At 43.3% G+C, this 19,957-nt stretch overlaps 1 protein-coding gene across 1 annotated transcript in view; it reads right to left on the bottom strand.

Annotated features, from left to right (window-relative positions):
• LOC124795000 (serine/arginine repetitive matrix protein 2-like) overlaps window positions 1-19,957 on the bottom strand; it is a 388,873-nt gene that overhangs the window by 277,074 nt on the left and 91,842 nt on the right. The window contains exon 4 of the mRNA XM_047258754.1: window positions 8,782-8,939. Coding sequence (XP_047114710.1) covers window positions 8,782-8,939 — 158 coding nt within the window. The remainder of the gene's footprint in view (window positions 1-8,781; window positions 8,940-19,957) is intronic.

The raw sequence follows: 19,957 nt of genomic DNA on the forward strand, positions 1-19,957 counted from the left end.
TCCACTGCAGGCGTGGAAGTCTATCGACTACTTTGTAAGTTGTTCCCGGAATCACAGCCAGAAGCTTTAGACTATGACGTTGTTGTTAACAAGCTTGCTGAGTATTTCGAGTCGCGAGTTCATGTGGCAGCAGCCAGATTCAAGTTCTTCAGATTAAAGAAACTGCCACATCAATCTAATAAACAGTGGTTAACAGATTTACGGGGCCTCACCCGACAGTGCCGATTTAATTGTGTGTGTGGAGCTTCCTACAGTGATGTCATGTTACGAGACGCTATTACTCAAAACATTGCAGGTTCTCGTATTCGTGCTGCTATCTTAAAGTTGCCTGACCCGTCATTAGAGACTGGGATGAACATCATTGAAGCCCAAGATACTTTTGACTATGCTGAGTGTGAGTTAGATCAGCCATGTATTTCTCAAATTGCCTGTGCTAAGCAAGTTATGTCACGCCCGCGGCCCCACTGGCAGAGTCAGACTGTAAACACTAGCCGGCCGCGCCATGTTAAACACATTCGTCAGCCGCGTGTGCAAAATGATAGAGTTAAGTCTTGCCCTAAGTGTGTTCTTGCTCATCCTCGTGAACGTTGCCCGTTAAGAAACGCGGTTTGTCACTTTTGTCAAAGGAAAGGACACATCCAGACTGTTTGTTTGCGTAAACGCAAGAACAATTCTAGTGCTGCCCAGCCCATGGATATTCATGTTCTTCAAAGCCAGCCCGCCCAGAAGGTCGCGTTTAAAGACTCTTCCACGGTTCGTGTGGGTAATAAACTTGTTCGCAATAAGCCACCCACCCAGCCCTCTGCTATGCGACCCAAGCGTAATTCAAACGCTGTGAAAAGTGATGTACAGACTGCAAGTGACGCGGGAGTTGTTGTTCCACCCGCCCAACCCACGAGTTGTCGTAAGCAGCAAACACGCGCTAAACGCGCTGATTTTGTGTCTTCCGCCTCCACTGCACCGATCCAGAGACAGTGTAATAAACTATTTGTGAAGCTACGCATCCAGGATAAGACCTTCCATTTTCAATTAGACACTGGTGCGTCTGTGACTCTCATCAATAGTGCTACGTATGCGGCTATCGGCCGCCCTAAACTTTCAGCGGCAAAACATTCTTTGGCTACTTATAGTGGAGAACAAATTCCTGTGTTAGGTGTGTGTAGCGTGCCAGCCACATTCCGTGGCAATACAAAAACAGTTTCATTCACAGTGCTCCGCGCTACAGACAGTGTAAACATTTTCGGATTAGACTGTTTTGACTTGTTTGGCCTGTCTATCCAAGACAATGTGTTGCAACTTAATTCTGTTGTTGTTCCTCAAGACAGCATAACCGATTTGTGTAAACAATACAGTGACATATTTAAAGACGAACTAGGTTGTGCTGCGAACTTTGCCGCTCATATTACGTTAAAAGATAATGCTCAGCCTCGATTTTGTCGTGCTCGTCCAGTGCCTCACGCCCTCCGGGCACCTGTAGAAGATGAACTTCGTCGTTGGCAAAACAACGGTGTTATTCAACCCGTTTCAGCGAGCCAGTGGGCTTCTCCCTTAGTTATTATAAAGAAACCGTCTGGCAAGTTACGTTTGTGTGCTGATTTTAAGTCGACAGTTAATCCTCAGACTGTCATTGATTCTTTTCCTTTGCCTAGACCGGACGAGCTGATGGATAAGTTAGGGGAAGCTCGTTTCTTTTCCAAAATTGATCTCCGTGAAGCATATTTGCAATTGCCCCTTGACGAGCAATCACAACAGTATTTTGTCATAAACATGTCGTTGGGGTTGTTCCGTTTTCTGCGTTTGCCTTTTGGTTGTGCGTCAGCTCCAGCTGTTTTTCAGCGTTTTTTGTCACAACTTCTGGCTAATGTGCCATCGTGTTGCAACTATTTAGACGATATTGTTGTGTCCGGTCGGACCCCTGCTGAACATTTCCGTAATTTGGAGTGTTTGTTTAAAGTGTTGTCTCAGGCAGGCCTACGTTGCAACATCGATAAATGTTCATGTTTCCTTACGGAGCTGGAGTATCTGGGACATGTTATTAATGCTCAAGGCATTCATCCCTCCCAGTCACATTTAGCAGCTATTCGTGTTTTGCCCGCCCCTCGCAATCTGCATGAATTGCAAGCAGTTCTTGGCAAATTGACACATTATATTAGGTTTATACCTAATGCATCACAGATTGCTGCACCGTTGCATCGTCTCCGCCGTAAGAATGTTCCGTTTGTGTGGTCAGCTGATTGCCAATCAGCCTTTCAGCAGCTTAAAGAGGCTTTATTGAATGATCGTTGTCTGGTCCATTACGACCCTAACAAGCCTCTGGTGTTAGCTTGTGATGCCTCTTCTTTCGGCCTCGGTGCTGTGTTGTCTCACCGAGTCGGTAACACCGAACGTCCTATTGCGTTCGCATCTAAATTGCTAAACAAAGCTCAGTGTAATTATAGCCAATTGGACAAGGAAGCGCTGGCTATTGTGTTCGGTGTCACAAAATTCCATCACTACCTCTATGGTAGACCATTCTATTTAGTAACAGATCACAAGCCCCTGACGTCACTGTTTCATCCGTCTAAACCAGTTCCTCAGCGGACAGCTCAGAGACTACAACGTTGGGCTCTTTTGTTATCACAATACCAGTATGAGATACTGTATCGCCCTACAGCTCAGCATGCAAACGCTGACGCGCTTTCTAGATTGCCGATTGCTGCGGATGATGTCTTCGATTCCTCTGAAGACTCTTGCCATCAGATTGACGCCGATGAGCATCAATCCCTCCGGGATTTTCCGATTGATTATCGTCAGGTGGCACGTGAGACAGCTACGGATCCTCATCTGAGTTTACTATTACGTTTTGTTCAACGTGGTTGGCCGTCCAAGGCAAAGGACATATCGGATCCTGTGGTTCGTCGCTATTATCCGCAACGTCATCTGTTGTCTGTTTCGCACGGAGTTTTGCTGTTACGCACCGAGAATGACCAGCTTCGTGTAGTGGTTCCCCAAGTGCTCCAATCCAAGGTCCTCGACTTGTTGCATCAAGGTCATTGGGGAGTGGTCCGCACCAAGCAGCTTGCCCGCCGTCATTGTACATGGATCGGCATTGATAAGCAGATTACACAGATGTCTACAGATTGTTCGACGTGTGCCGAACACCAAGCTGCTCCGCCTCAAGGCTGTTTTGAGTGGGCACGCCCTGCCAGTCCCTGGCAGCGAGTACATATTGATTTCGCTGGTCCATATTGGAATTCTCGTTGGCTCATCGTGATAGATGCATTTAGTAATTTTCCGTTTGTTGTGCCCATGCAGTCTACAACGTCTGCACAAACTATACAGGCGTTGACTTCAATTTTTTGTATTGAGGGTCTTCCAGAAGTTTTAGTGTCTGACAATGGTCCACAATTTACCTCTGCTGAATTTGAAAGTTTTTGTTCTGCCAATGGCATTCGCCATGTTCTTACTCCGCCATTCCACCCTCAATCGAATGATGCAGCGGACCGTTTTGTACGCACATTCAAGGATCATATGGACCGCCTTCGTGCTACGCACTCTCGTCAGCAGGCCCTCATCACGTTCCTGTCGTCGTATCGGACCACGCCACGCGACGGCCCTTCGCCTGCGGAGCTTCTCCACGGCCGTCGTCATCGCACCCTACTACGGTTGTTGCACCCCCCGGATCGACCCGCCGCTTCTGAGTATCGCACGCGTTTTCAGCGCAACGACGCCGTTTTTTTCAGAGTTTATCACGGTCGCCGTCGTTGGGAACGTGGTACCGTGATAAGTGTCCAGGGTCGCGGTTTATACTGTTCAAGGTGCTACTGGGGTGCACAGGAGGCACCAGAACCAGTTGCGCCGCGCTGGCCGCCCGGATTCTGCCGCTCGTTCTTTGTCCACAGATTTGGTCCGCGGCGGGTTCCAGCCGCGCCTTCCGACTTCGCTGCCGCCCCCAGGGCAGCAGCAGCAGCCGTCGCCGCTACCACGCCGACAGCCCGTCCCGTTGATGCCTCCCGCGCAGCTTCATCCGGGAGCACCCCAGGTGGTCGCTCCGGCGCCTGCGGTCCCTCTTCAGTCGCCACCGCCTTCGGAGCTGATGGACATCGACCCCTCAGCTGGGCCGCCTTCCCAAGCGGTGGCTGTGCAGCCTGTCCTGCAGCCGCTTTCCTTGGGCACCCCCAAGGAGTCTGACACCGCAGCGCCTTGTCCGGCGCCCACTCAGCAGCCGTCGACGCAGCGTCAGGAGACGCTGCCTCTCTTTGTGGGTCCCGACGCTCCGTCGCGTCCAGTACCAGAAGCTGCGCCCGTGGTCACAGGCGTGCACCCTGACCTCGGTTTTCAGTCGGTGTTTCCCGAGGCCCCGCGCAGCCAATGCTGGGGTGCGGACCGGGGACTGCCACTGACAACAGCCTCCGCCCCGGTCTCTTCTGCTACGCCTGTGGCCCGACCCCTCCCCCGCCGTAGACGCTCGCCACGTCATTATTCAACGACGGTGCGACGATTTGGGGGGGAGGAGTGTTATATCCTAGCCAGTAATGACACCCGAGCCCGCTGCCAAAAGGTTGGCAGCATCAAAGTCCGGATGCCGTCCGCATAAGCAGCGCCAGCGAGACAGCAAGTCGCCGCAAGTCTGCGTGCGCCACCGCTGGCTTCTGGGTTCTTAAGCGCTGGAGTCGCGAGCGCTAGGACAGTTCTGTATTCGCCGCTCAGTTGTATACTCGCCACCGAATTGTGTACTTGCTAGTCAGTTGTGTGTTCATCGCAGCAGAGTTGTTGTTTGTCGTCAGCCGACGCTGACCTAGCCGCTCCGACTCGAACTAGACAGATTTCTGTAGACACGGAGTTCACTACTGTTTCTGTATCTTCATTAATAAAGATAAGTACCGACTTTTATTTAATCAGAGTGTTTGGGGTTTCATCTTTCTGTTTACTGTTCCAGCGGACCGGTCGGCCCGCTATTAAAGTGTGGCGGTGACTTCGTAAGCCATTTCTACAGCCAAGTGTTTGTCGCTACGAACACCGCCACAAAAATTAGAATCATTGCACAGTGATCTTTCTATTAAACACCCTGTTCGTTTGTGATCTCAGGTTACTCTCATATTTCTGGTAATTGTTCATACTGAGGCATCGTGCTTAATTTGACCTGACATTGTTACTTTATTACTTAAAATGATTTGTGTTGGAAAGTGAGCTATAACATGCAGGATTCATCCTCAGAATCAATCATGTGATATACTGTCATGTATGATCTGGAATCAAGTACTAAGATTCAACTGCTTAGTCATCAATAAGAACTAAAACTTCACATTGAAAGCATGTTTTCTGTACACATACAAAACTACAGACTGAACTGAATTGCTTGCCTATGCTCCTATTAATACCCAAAAAGAACTTTCTGGCATAGTACAATGTTCAACACATCATTAAACCACACACATGTTAAACAATAAATAACTGCGAGAGGTTGGAATTGAACTGACAGAGTTTAGAACTGCTACAACGTAGCAGATGAAGCATAGCAAATGGCAATATTACTTGATCTTCTTTCGCAACTACACACTGCCTGTGTACATGGCTGCTAAAAGAGGCCACTTTCAGTTAAAATACTTTTAACTGTTATAGTAAAAACAGTAAAAACTTATAGTAACAAGTACAGTGTTGACTGATAACTCTATGAAAAAACTTTCTGAGTGGTTTAACAAAAATGGCCTAGTTGTTAATAGTGGGAAAACTGTATGTATCAACTTCCATCTAATTCCCACATCCGATCAAAAAACTATCCAAGTAAAGTTAAATAATGATAAAATTGAAAATGTAAATGCAACAAAATTTTTGGATCTATGGGTCCAACAAAATTTAAAATGGGACACACATATAAACAACTTATCAAAGAAACTCTCATCATTGTGCTATGGACTAAGAATACTAAAATCTACTACAAGTAAATGCACACTAATGCAAGCATACCATGCGCAGTTTCACTCTTTGCTCCGCTATGGAATCATCTTTTGGGGAAATTCAACTCACAGCACAAATATATTTAAACTACAAAAAAGAGCACTGAGGATAATCTGTGGCCTCAAAAAGCTGGAATCCTGTAAATGTCAATTTATAAAACTTAATGTTCTAAGCATCCCATCCCTATTCATTCAAGAAACAATCCTATTCACCAGGGAATACCTCTCAAGAACAGGCAAATTAATCCAAAACAATGATATACACGCTCATTATACCAGAGGGCAATCTAATATCCATCAAATTTTTTCAAGGACATCATCATACCAAAAATATGTAACTCATCTGGGTGTCGTATTACACAACAAAATTCCAGAACAAATAAAAACTGATCCAGATCCAATATTTAAAAATAAACTAAAGGCATTTCTGACAAAGCACTGTTTCTATTCAGTACAAGAATTCCTGGAAATGAAAAATTATAAAGTTCCTTTGTAAAATACTGTGATTAGAGTAAAACATTCTGTAGGCAAAATAATAACCTAATTTCTACTATACACAACTATGTTTCAGTTTCACTTCCCCAATTTTTTTAACTTGCTTTTTGAATGTACAAGTACACATTCTATTAGTATTAAAACTTAATTGTCTGTGAAATCTCAATGTTAATTTCATGTTTAATGTAGTTTTTAAATGACATTGTCCTTCTGTTGTGTTTCCAGTTGACATTTTCACTATTCTGTAATCTCAGTGATTATCTATGTAAATTTAAAGTAGCACTACATTGCCTACATGTTTCTGTTGTGTTTCCGGTTGACATTTTCACTATTCTGTAATCTCAGTGATTATTTGTGTAAATTTAAAGTAGCACTACATTGCCTACATGTTTCTTGGTTCCCCATGTAAAGTGTTTGTATTCTCTGTATGTGAAGTTACTATATTCATCAATGAACAATTTTGTGTACATTTTTTTAAATGGCAGTCCATTCACTTTTTTTGTTTTCTCCAAACTACATATTTGTTAAGAAAAATGACTTGTCCTATATCATGTGTACTTTGTACAATATGTGATCCACAGGATAAATAAATAAATACAAATACAGAATTATAAAATGTTACAACATTTGATAAGTTTTCTAAAGAGAAAATCTGTTGTTTTCCTGAAGAGGTGTTGAGTCTTGTTTCAGTACACTACTTTGTCACTCAGATTACACACTTGAATGTTGGTTTACTTTTGGTAAAATATCACCAATGTAATCAAATGAATTGTATCTCAGTAAGTATTACAGGTAATTTTAATATCCTTCTACTTTGATAGGTAATGTTGACTTGACACAAAAGGTATAAGGGACCTTTTGAGCCTTCTCATTACTATAAGCATAAACCACTGTTTTATATAAGTACAACTAAATTCAGAATCTCTTTTTTATATTCAGTGTGCTAATGACTGACTAACTTGTGACTGTTTGCATGGGTCTTTTTACGAAAAGTAATGGTTACAGTAAGGCCAGAATAGGTGCTAGTCAGTCTAAATGTCATACTGGCTTGCATTACCATATAAATTATCATTATAAATGGTAATGTACAGGATCTAAATTATTAATCAATATGCAGTATATTACTAATAGTGTAAGATTATTCAATTAAGTGCTGTTTTTTGGTAGTAAATACAAATTTTGAGCAATGAGTATTGGTTCTCTTACGACTAATAGGATCTTATACTATTGGCATTAGTTGCCAGTTATTATCACTGTCGTGAATCATGTGCTTTATAGAGAAGACTTTAAAAGGAATCATTGTGAATATGTTTCAACAAATGCTTTAAAAACCTACATCTTTTTTAAATGTATCTGTAGACGGAGAAAGGAGAGGTAGAAAATTATATGAAATTGTGACAGATCTGAATGAATATCTTGCTTAAATTTTAACAAAGCAACAAGAATATGAAATTGCAAAGAATAAAATTCAAGGCCTTTTTTCAGATTTATATGTGGTGGTGGTGGTGGTGACCAAAGTTTTATTCCACAGAACATGTTCTTTATTACTTAAAATGATTTGTGTTGGAAAGTGAGCTATAACATGCAGGATTCATCCTCAGACTCAATCATGTGATATACTGTCATGTATGATCTGCAATCAAGTACTAAGTTTCAACTGCTTAGTCATCAACAAGAACTAAAACTTCACACTGAAAGCATGTTTTCTGCACACATACAAAACTACAGACTGAACTGAATTGCTTGCCTATGCTCCTATTAATACCCACAAAGAATTTTCTGGCATAGTACAATGTTCTACGTACCATTAAACCACACAAATGTTAAACAATAAATAACTGCGAGAGGTTGGAACTGAACTGACAGCCAGAGATTAGAACCACTACACTGTAGCAGATGAAGCATAGCAAATGGCAATATTACTTGTTCTTATTTCCGAACTACTATTTCATTTCAGTAACAGCAGTATTACAACTGACAATACTTGAGAAAGGAATGAGTCACAACTCTGATAAATAAACCATTCTATTACTTGCATGAAGTAAGCTAAGGATATCACAAAAATTCTGAAACACTGTACCACAATTGGAATTGCATGTAGGTCACCCAAAGTATGACACCTGTTACACTTTACTGCTGAAGCATCTCATTCTGTTACACATCATACATATTCACATTTCATTCAGTTTTCTCTCACTGCCACCCCCCCCCCCCCCCCCCCCCCCACACACACACACACACACACACACACACACACACACACACACACACACACACACACACACACACACTGACCATCCCAGCCACCACCACCTCACCCAATGCCCACCACCATAAACAATGCCCTTACCTTGGATGAGTTGTAGTAGGAAGGTAAGGGCTGTTGCTTAAGTTCGAATGGATGATGATATGGACGTTCCAAGTCAGTGTCATTCTCCGAGTCCGTGTCCGTATTACTCGAATGTAGGTTCTGTCGAGCCTCTTTTTCTGACAATTTCTTACAAAAATCTGTTGAAAAACATTAACCATTTTAGTAAAAAAATGTTTTATTTGGTGCATACATATGAACTGGAAGATAACAGAGAGTTCTGTAAAATGACAAAATGTGACACTTTATGGTACTTCTCAGCATCTGCAGATAATAATTTTTATCTAGTCTTTATCTTGTGATTATTAATCTCTTAAACATCCTAATTGTCAAAGTGATCAGTACGGACAAAAAATAAAAGTTTAAATTATCTGCTTTCATGTTTACAATGTGTTTATTTCATACGGCAGGCAAACAACAGGCAATGCAAATGTGTGAACTGTCAGCAAACTACTGTGTAGTATTAGATCAAATGCAATTTCTTCCCAGATACTGAGGTAGGCCTCACAAGAGTATGAAAGGAAAATGTCTAACTGTTAGAAACGTAATTAGTTGTCTAGAATGACAGGAGTGTAAGTAATACAGAAGAACCGCAAAAAGCCTGTGCAGGTAGAAGAGTCCACAAAATAGATGATACCACGATCATAAGTCATACTTAAAAATTCACGTCACAGTAACTGCACATCAAAAGACCAATTGTTCCGCAAATTTCACCTGAACAAGAAGTTTCTTTATCACTTTATGGGTCACAGTTTTTCATATTAACTGGTATCCTAAACAATCTGATGTCTAGCAAAGAAACATAGTGTGTGTCCTGTTTCTCAGATATGACGACAAAGAAGCAACAAAAATAGAAGAGAAATTACAATATTTTAATAATTTCCAAACAAACTGCTGCATGGAAACAAAATAGGTGTAGTACTTCACCACTGAAACCAATAACTGCTCCTCAATTTATATAATCAAGACCACAAAACTTAAAACCCACAAAGAAAATAAATTTATGATAACATTATAGTAGTGACTATTACCATGTACATATAAGGGCCACAGATAAGCTAGATCTATAGAAATAAGAAATGGGATAACTTGACACAGTTTTGACTGTTGTTTGTCCTACTAGTTCCTTCCCCAGCTCCAGGATAAAAGGGATCTACCTGCTGTGAGGAGGAGTGGAGATACAGATAATATGAGTGGGGTGGGAGAGGGAGGGAGGGAGGGAGGGAGGGAGGGAGGGAGGGAGGGAGGGAGGGGGAGAGAGAGAGAGAGAGAGAGAGAGAGAGAAGCAGATCAAAGATTGTACATTGATAAACACTGAGCCAATGATAGAAGCGTATATTGGAAAGTAAAGATGGATTAACCAGAAGAGGAATGAAGTGAATTAACAGTAGAAAGCAAAAAGGGGGGGGGGGAAATAAAAGTGTGAGAGTGGGAATGCCTATAACAGGTAATAGACAAAACCATCAAAACAAGAAAGAGAAGGGTATTGTAAATGGAGGTAAAGTCAAGCAGGGGGGCAGCATGCAAACATAGGAGGGGGGCAGCATGCAAACATATGTGGCAGACCAAGTTTCCATCTCCAGGGTCCGCAGAAACTAGTACCAGATGGGAGAATCAAGATGGATTGTGTGGTGTTGCAGGTACGTTGGTTCTTTGACGTGCAAAGTATTCTCAGCTATTGGGTACTGTGTGTCACCAAGGTGGTTGGCTAGGACAGCAATAAAGACACTTTTAGGGGACTTTCTGTTGGGCACTGGAAAAGGTAGTTTGCTAGGGTTAGGATGCTATGAGCATGTGGAATATTGATTTAGGTTTCATTGAAGTGACAAGGAGGGTTATTGGTGAGAATGGGGTGACAATTGATTTACAGGTAAGACGATCTAGGAAGTAGAGGAGGTCTTTTATATAAGATGAAAGGTTTTGTGCAATGGGTTGGAGTGCTGTCTATCAGCACTGAGATGTATTCCATGAGTGAAAGCCACAAACAATGAGAGGGCAAGGTTATTTTTGTATATTTTGAGCAGTAGATCAAAGGTAGTAATGTGTGGGTCTGGATGCATAGAAAGTTCTATAGAGGCAGCTGTGATGATTATTATGGTTTAAATAAGACTATATTACTTTGTTATCAGTCCTTCAATTCAAAGGAAAATGGCATAAAAAGATATGAAATGAGAAAAGGAGAGTTACCAGCTTCTGGGTGTGTGATCATGGCATTATGGCTGAAAATGTATGTGACACTTGCTGTAATCAGATGGTTCAAAATGAGAATTTTTTGATGTTGATGATGCTGTGGTGTATGGGAAGGCGTCAAAGTTTAGTGACTATAGGAGGATACACGATGACTTGACGACTCTCGTAAAATTTTTAGTTGGTGTGATGAATGGCAGCTAGCTCTAAATGTAGGGAAGTATAAGTTAATGTGGATGAGTGGGAAAAACCAAACCATATAAAGTTAGGGTACAGGATTGGTAAAAGAGATATGAAATGAAATGAGCGTGTGAGGATTGTTACAGGAAAATCGAATGGTCGACATTGGTTTATTGAGAGAATTTTGGAAAAATACGGCTCACCAGTAAAGGAGACTGCATAGAAATCAGAGGTGGGCTGCTAGATTTCTTACTGGTAGGTTCGAACATCATGTGTTACAGAGATGCTTTGGGAGTTCAAACAGGAATTGCTGGAGGGTAGGTGACATTCTTTTTGAGGAACATTACTGAGAAAATTTAGAAAACCGGAATTTGAAGCTGACTGCAGAATGATCCTACTGCTGCCAACAATCATTTTGCTTAAGAACCATGAAGATAAGATACGAGAAATTAGGATTATACTGACACACAAAGACAGTCAGTTTTCCCTCAGTTTATTTGTGAGTGAAACAGGAAAAAAACCTAGGCAGCTAACACTGTAGTAGCTGGTCACTGAAGGATACACCAAGAAGAGATGCTATAGCCAATACAATTAAAATGGGGCAAGAAATAAGATGTGGTGAGGAAAATGCAGACTGTAAGGACTAGAGAGCTCATTATACCAAACGAAAGCGCTGGCAGGTTGATAGATACATAAACAAACACAAACATACACACAAAATTCAAGCTTTCGCAACCAACGATTGCTTCATCAGGAAAGAGGGAAGGAGAGGGAAAGATCCATCATCATTCTTCCGGCGGACAAGGGCTCCACGACTGTGGTACTTGATCGTCGGGAGTATGTGGCTGAGGGACTGTGTCAGCTTTCAGACAACACCACATGCAAAGTTTGCCAAGGTAATCCCATTCCTGATGTCCAGGCGGAGCTTCAAGGAATCCTCAGAACCTTAGGCCCCCTACAAAACCTTTCACCTGACTCCATCAACCTCCTGACCCCACCGACACCCCGCACCCCTACCTTCTACCTCCTTCCTAAAATTCACAAACCCAATCATCCCGGCCGCCCCATTGTAGCTGGTTACCAAGCCCCCACAGAATGTATCTCTGCCTACGTAGATCAACACCTTCAACCCATTACATGCAGTCTCTCATCCTTCATCAAAGACACCAACCACTTTCTCGAACGCCTGGAATCCTTACCCAATCTGTTACCCCCGGAAACCATCCTTGTAACCATTGATGCCAAAACCATCCTTGTAACCATTGATGCCACTTCCTTATACACAAATATTCCGCACGTCCAGGGCCTCGCTGCGATGGAGCACTTCCTTTCACACCGATCACCTGCCAAACTACCTAAAACCTCTTTCCTCATTACCTTAGCCAGCTTCATCCTGACCCACAACTTCTTCACTTTTGAAGGCCAGACATACCAACAATTAAAGGGAACAGCCATGAGTACCAGGATGGCCCCCTCGTACGCCAACCTATTCATGGGTCGCTTAGAGGAAGCCTTCTTGGTTACCCAGGCCTCCCAACCCAAAATTTGGTACAGATTTATTGATGACATCTTCATGATCTGGACTCACAGTGAAGAAGAACTCCAGAATTTCCTCTCCAACCTCAACTCCTTTGGTTCCATCAGATTCACCTGGTTCTACTCCAAATCCCATGCCACTTTCCTTGACGTTGACCTCCATCTGTCCAATGGCCAGCTTCACACGTCCGTCCACATCAAACAGACCAACAAGCAACAGCACCTCCATTATGACAGCTGCCACCCATTCCACATCAAACGGTCCCTTCCCTACAGCCTAGGTCTTCATGGCAAACGAATCTGCTCCAGTCCAGAATCCCTGAACCATTACACCAACAATCTGAAAACAGCTTTCGCATCCACAACTACCCTCCCGAGCTGGTACAGAAGCAAATAACCAGAGCCACTTCCTCATCCTCTCAAACCCAGAACCTCCCACAGAAGAACCACCAAAGTGCCCCACTTGTGACAGGATACTTTCCGGGACTGGATCAGATTCTGAATGTGGCTCTCCAGCAGGGATATGACTTCCTTAAATCCTGCCCTGAAATGAGATCCATCCTTCATGAAATCCTCGCCACTCCACCAAGAGTGTCTTTCCGCCGTCCACCTAACCTTTGTAACCTCTTAGTTCATCCCTATGAAATCCCCAAACCACCTTCCCTACCCTCTGGCTCCTACCCTTGTAACCGCCCCCAGGGTAAAACCTGTCCCATGCACCCTCCCACCACCACCTACTCCAGTCCTGTGACCTGGAAGGTGTACACAATCAAAGGCAGAGCCACGTGTGAAAGCACCCACGTGATTTACCAACTGACCTGCCTACACTGTGAAGCTTTCTATGTGGGAATGACCAGTAACAAACTGTCCATTCGCATGAATGGACACAGGCAGGCAGCGTTTGTTGGTAATGAGGATCACCCCGTGGCTAAACATGCCTTGGTGCGCGGCCAGCACATCTTGGCACAGTGTTACACCGTCCGGGTTATCTGGATACTTCCCACTAACACCAACCTGTCATAACTCTGGAGATGGGAACTTGCCCTTCAGTATATCCTCTCTTCTCGTTATCCGCCAGGCCTCAACCTCCGCTAATTTCAAGTTGCCGCCGGTCATACCTCACCTGTCTTCCAACAACATCTTTGCATCTGTACTTCTACCTCGACTGACATCTCTGCCGAAACTCTTTGCCTTTACAAATGTCTGCTTGTGTCTGTGTATGTGTGGTTGGATATGGGTGTGTGTGCGAGTGTATACCTGTCCTTTTTTCCCCCTAAAGTAAGTCTTTCCGCTCCCGGGATTGGAATGACTCCTTACCCTCTCCCTTAAAACCCACATCCTTTCATCTTTCCCTCTCCTTCCCTCTTTCCTGATGAAGCAACCGTTGGTTGCGAAAGCTTGAATTTTGTGTATATATATATATATATATATAAAGATGATGTAACTTACCAAATGAAAGCATTCGTATGTTGATAGAGATACTAACACCCCCCCCCCCCCCCCACACACACACACACACACACACACACACACACACACACACACACACACATATACAGACATAAGCAGACATATACATTTTGCCTCAGGAAATACTCAGGGCATACTCTGAAAATCTGACCAATCATGAGATGACTATCATAGCTGCACTGGGGGAGTCCTCTTGATGCAAAAGGACCTTGTGGGTAAGCCTGGTGTGGCTGGTACACAACTGGCACAGTACGATGGCATCTTTCCAAAAGAGAAGCCTGGAGAGAAGCATGACGCACCATGATGGTCCCATAGATTTCTCTCCGCTTCATGAGGATAATGGTAGCATGCATTTAATATCTCAGATTTTCAAAATTTGATGCCTCAGTTGCAATTGTAAATCTGTGCCGGGTACTCAGAGTTCAAGTTTGTGTCCTGTGGTTGCTTCTTCAGCTAATTTGTCAGTGAGTTCATTTCCCTGAATACCCATGTGGCCTGATGTACAGATGAATGTTACTGTTGTCTGGAGCTGTGGAGATCAATTAATAGGTCTTGGATTTTAGTGATCACGATGGTTTTGGGGTAGCACAGAGATATACTTTGTAAGCAGCTCACTAAGTCGCTACAAACCAGGAGCTCCTTCGTGGAGAGAGTTTTAATGTACTGCAGAACCCTGGCGATCAACTCTACAATCTACACACTGCAGGCACTCGGCTGAGAATACTTCTTGTTCCCCTTGCTTGTACAAATGCAGGACCGACACTGTAACTGACTTCAAATCTGTTACAGCCTAACGACAAGTGCCAGTACAAGGATGAAGAATGCAAGAGCAGAGAAGGCTGTGAGATGATGTCAGCCAATAGCCTGCTGACTAGGACTGCACCACGACAGGAGCAGCCTCTATATGGAGAGAATATAAGCGCCGCTCCTGCCAGCCTTGGCCAACCAGTAGAAGATGGACACCAGTGGAGCAGTTATTCGTGATCCATGTCCATTGCTTATGTGGACATTGTATATAGTGAAGGACACTGACTTATTTGCATGTCGTCCATTGCTTGCGACAACTTGTAGTAAATCCAAAGTTAAGTATTGGCAATCTCCTTCATTGTAACAAAAGCTATTAATATGACTTTGTTGAATTGTTGTATAGCTATCCAAGAAAGCAGCATCATATAGGCAGCCTGTAAGAGACGAGTGGGCAGGACCCCACAAAATCCATCCATGTAGATGCCTGTCGAATTTTTTGCAGTCATGCAATACTAAATGGAACAGTCTTCTGAGAATGGTGGGATCATCATTTTTCTTAAGGCTAAAAAATGAAGTCCAACCAAATCAAAGGACTGGGTACATACCACAAGGGGTGCTGACAGGGATCTCTTATGAACACAGACAAGAGGGGGGCAGTTGGAGTTCCCTGCACAGAGCTTCCAAGTGTATCCGAGCTGGTCTACCCAGTTCTGGACGATTTGTAAACAGTCTGAACTCTTGGTTATGAAACAGAGTTGAGTAACATGAGTAAATGGGCATCTGATAGAGAGTAACCACATAGTTCGGCAACAGTTGCTGTCATCTGACCCTCTTCTGGCAGGAGACTGTCTACAGAGCTCATATGGAAGGCACCAGTTGCCAATCGCACACTACAGTGGTGGACCGGGCAAAACAAGCTCAGTACTGACTGTGCTGCTGACATGTAAGCAACTCATCCAGAGTACTGTCAGGACAAAATCAACGCTTTGCAAAATTGCAGAAGAACTGTGCAATCTGTTCCCCCTGTTTAGCAACAGTTAAAAGGAGACCAGACAAAATATCAAGCTGTTTAATGGTGTATTTTGAAAAAAATGACATCAAAGGTGAAAAGTTGATTGTGTTCTCCAACAACTGTGTCGGACAAAAAAATTATGTTAATGCACATGAGTAGCAAAAACTACCTGGTAATGTTCGAATACAACATTTGTAGCTTGCTACACGACAGTCGTTTCAATTAAATATCTAGGTGAAATGTTGCAAAGTGATATGAACTAGAACAAGCACGTAAGGATGATAGTAGGGAAGGCGAATGGTTGACTTTGGTTTACTGGAAGAGTTTTAGGAAAATGTGGTTCATCTGTAAAGGAGACCGTGTATAGAACATTAGTGCAACCCATTCTTGAGTAATGCTCAATTATTTGGAATACCCACCAGACCAAACAGAGGTGGGCTGCTACATTTGTTACTGGTAGAGTTGATCAACATGCTAGGAATATGGAGATTCTTTGTGAACTCATCCTGGAAAGAAGCCCACACTCTTCTCATGAAATACTACTGACAAAATTGAGAGAACCAACCAGAATCTGTAGCTGACTGCAAGAAGATTCTACTGCCGCCAACAAACATCTCACATAAGAGCCACAAAGATCAGAGAAATTAAGGCTCTTATGGAGACATATAGATAAGTCAATTTTCCCTTACTCCATTTGATTGTGGAACACGAAAGTGAGTGACTGTTGTTATACAAAGTACCCTCAGCCGTGCATCACACGCTGGTTTATGGAGTATGTACGAAGTCTGTTCAAAAAATTCCAGAACTTTGTCCACAATTTTTTTTTCTATTCTTACCTTTTACTTATGTCCCTTGAAAATACTCTCCTCCACAATTGATACACCACTCCCAACACTGTTTCCACTTCTGGAAGCTGTTTAGTACGCCTCTTGCTGGATCGCGCAAAGTGCCATCTGCGAATTTTCTTTTATCTCATCTATCATTGCAAATCTTCATCCTCTCAACTGGCTTTTCAACTTTGGCAATTAAAAAAAGTCCACAGGCCCAAGTCTGGATATTACAGAGGCTGAGGCAGCACAGCAGTTTCGTTTTTTGTGCAATAGTCACACACCAACAGGGATGAATGAGCAGGTGCATTATCGTGATGCAAGAGACATAAATTGTCTTGCCACATTTCAGGCCATTTCCTCTCAGGCATTGCAACATGTCCCAACAGTACAATTGATTAATAGTTTGTCCCTGTGGCACAAATTAATGATGAAGTAATCTTTCACAGTGAAAGAAAACTATCCTCATGACTTTGACATTTGACCTGACCTGATGAGCCTTTTTTGGTCCTGGAGAACCTTTCCTGACCCATTGTGAAGACTGAACCTTAGTCTCAAGGTGTGAAATTATGAATGTCCTGGAATTTTTTGAACAGACCTCATATGCAGATGCAGATGTCGCTAGGGGCATATCACTGGATTAAACATGAGATTCTTGGCCCGCAGGCTACAATATGGGGCAGAGTACGTTCCGTGGGTCATGCTGAAAAGTGTTGCAGCTCCAGTGTTGAGGAGGCCAAGTTCCAGTTCTGAAATTCCTGTGGAGGCTTGTGGCGATTGAAGTCCACCAGTACGAGTAAGGGGGGAGACAGCTGTTTCACTAGCTCCACCACCTCACAGTGTGTAATATATCTGTGGAGGAGCAGATATGGTAGTTATTAGACACTATTATCCTACATGACAGGAGGACACAAATGGCCACAGCTTTTAATACAGTGGTTAGTGGCACCTGTCCACTGAAAATATCTGATCTAATGTGCATGTAGATTCCTCCAGATGACCTCTCGGTGTGAACACAATTTGTACAGTAGGATTCGTAATCTTTAATAGTAGGTACTTGGGGTTCTGAAAACCATGTCTCCTGGAGTGCCATACAAATTGCACAGTAAGTAGTATCAACTGACTGATTTCTGCCAGGTGGCAATGTTAACCACAACAGTTCCACTGGAGACACATCAGGGTGAGATTTCAGAAATCAGCAAAGGCGGAAATTGGACTATGAATTATTTGCTGCCCAGCCATGCTTCACCTGGATGTTCACTTCTTCATCAATATTAATACACTCAACCTCGGGGGTGAATAGGGGCCAGATTTACCAAAGCATCAGAATTTGGTTAAACTTTCAATTTAGCTTCCTTGTCCCTGTGAGGTTGCAAATACAGTGAGGATTTTGCTTTCTTAATCTCTAGGGTAGAAGAGAACCGTTCTTTTCTATGACCCAAAGCCTGTGGTTCTGTCAGCCACTGGGTAATGGTAGACTTTTAGTCTGTTTCATCTGAGGAGGGTGAAAGGAGCCCTTCACAAGTGTCCTCTTCCATGCTGGTGCCAGAGGACGAAGAGTCAACTCCAGCTGCACTGATGGGGCAGTTACTACTGGTGCTGATGGTATGGATGTTGAGGGAGTTAGTATCCACTCCCCTGATTGCCAACTGAAAAACATGACACGTGGCTGGACCCAAGAGTTGCTGTACAATACCTTGTCATTGCACTAGTTGTGAATTTTGACACAATGTTTTCAATATCATATTGCCTGAGTGAACGCTTTCAAACTTTTTCTTCGCATCCTGATAACACAGGCAGTTTAGTGTTTTATATTCCTGGATTTTCTCTTCCCTCTTGAAAACTGGACATGTTGGCGAATAAGGGGGAAATGGGGTTCTAGACAGTTTACACGTGTCGGGAGTTATTCGCAAGGCCTGTCCTCATGTGTTGTCCTGACACACACCACAAGCAGCCTCATTATTACAGCAGGAGGATGTGTGTTCAAACTTCTAGCAACAAAATCATCTCATAGGAAAATGAAAATAGGGCTTGGCTTTACACCTTTATCAGGTAAACCATTTGCACTGTAGGCAAGGATAAAAGCTCCAATATCCACCCTATTATTCTTAAATCCTCTCCACACGCAGCTAACAAAATTGACTCCACACCCATCTAAATAAGTACGCAGTTCTTCATCCGTTTGTAGTATTAGGTCACAAAGGAAGATGACACCTGGAATTCTGTTGAGCTTGTTATGACAAGAGACAGTAAGTGGTATATCCCCGAGCTTGTCTCAGTCTTATTGTGCCTGTGATTGGTTAACCTTCAATGTTTTGATCAACAAAGATCCTTTTCTCATCTTCTCTATTGCAGCAACTTCTCCAAACAGATCCTCAATATTTTCAATGAAAAACAGTGGCTTAATTATTGCAAAAGATTCTCCACTGTTTCTGGAGCATACAAAAAACTGAGTGACCCTCCATTTCTCCTTGCCCGACTTTCATACCACAAGATGACCAAATACGAGGGGGTTTTTAAGCCTTGGCACAAAAATCTGGCTTTCTATCCACTCAGACAGCTGTGTTGGCATGGCCACCGGTGTGGCTGAGTTTGACTTGTTCCACTGTGGAATGTCCACCCTGATGCCACTCTCTCTGATTGGGGGCTCTCCTCATGCGCACCTATCTACCACGGCAAAGTCTACATTGCAGAGTAGTCACTCCCATGATTCCCGGTGTTCCAGGTTGGGCAGGTACCTATACCCAGGCATGCATGGAGAGGTTACAGCTCAGGCATTAGCCATGTGATCCTTGCATTACCAGGGGGCTACAACTGTGGCAGTACATTACAACCCTCCCAGGAAAGATGGGCTACTGTGCTGAATTTTGGGTGCAAACATAAATCCTTCTAACAGCAGGCGCAGAAGTTCACAGCGCATGCTGGGTAGATTATGCACCACCTAAGGTGCCTTGCCCCAGATGGCACACACATTTCTGTGATAACGGGGAAAGTGGAGGTCAAACCCTAAAAGGGTATGTAAAGTAATTAAGCCAAAAAGGTTGAGCTAAATATTGTGAAATTGGCTAAAACAGATGAGTATCCTAATAACGGTCGAGTTGTCAATGTAATAGCTTCCCTAAGTGTAAGACATCGCACATCTTAAAACAGCCATGGAATCACCACCAATCTATTCTCGCCCCTCAAGCAGCAGTGGCAG

The sequence above is a fragment of the Schistocerca piceifrons genome, chromosome 4, assembly GCF_021461385.2.
Source record: "Schistocerca piceifrons isolate TAMUIC-IGC-003096 chromosome 4, iqSchPice1.1, whole genome shotgun sequence".
Classification (NCBI taxonomy): domain Eukaryota; kingdom Metazoa; phylum Arthropoda; class Insecta; order Orthoptera; family Acrididae; genus Schistocerca; species Schistocerca piceifrons.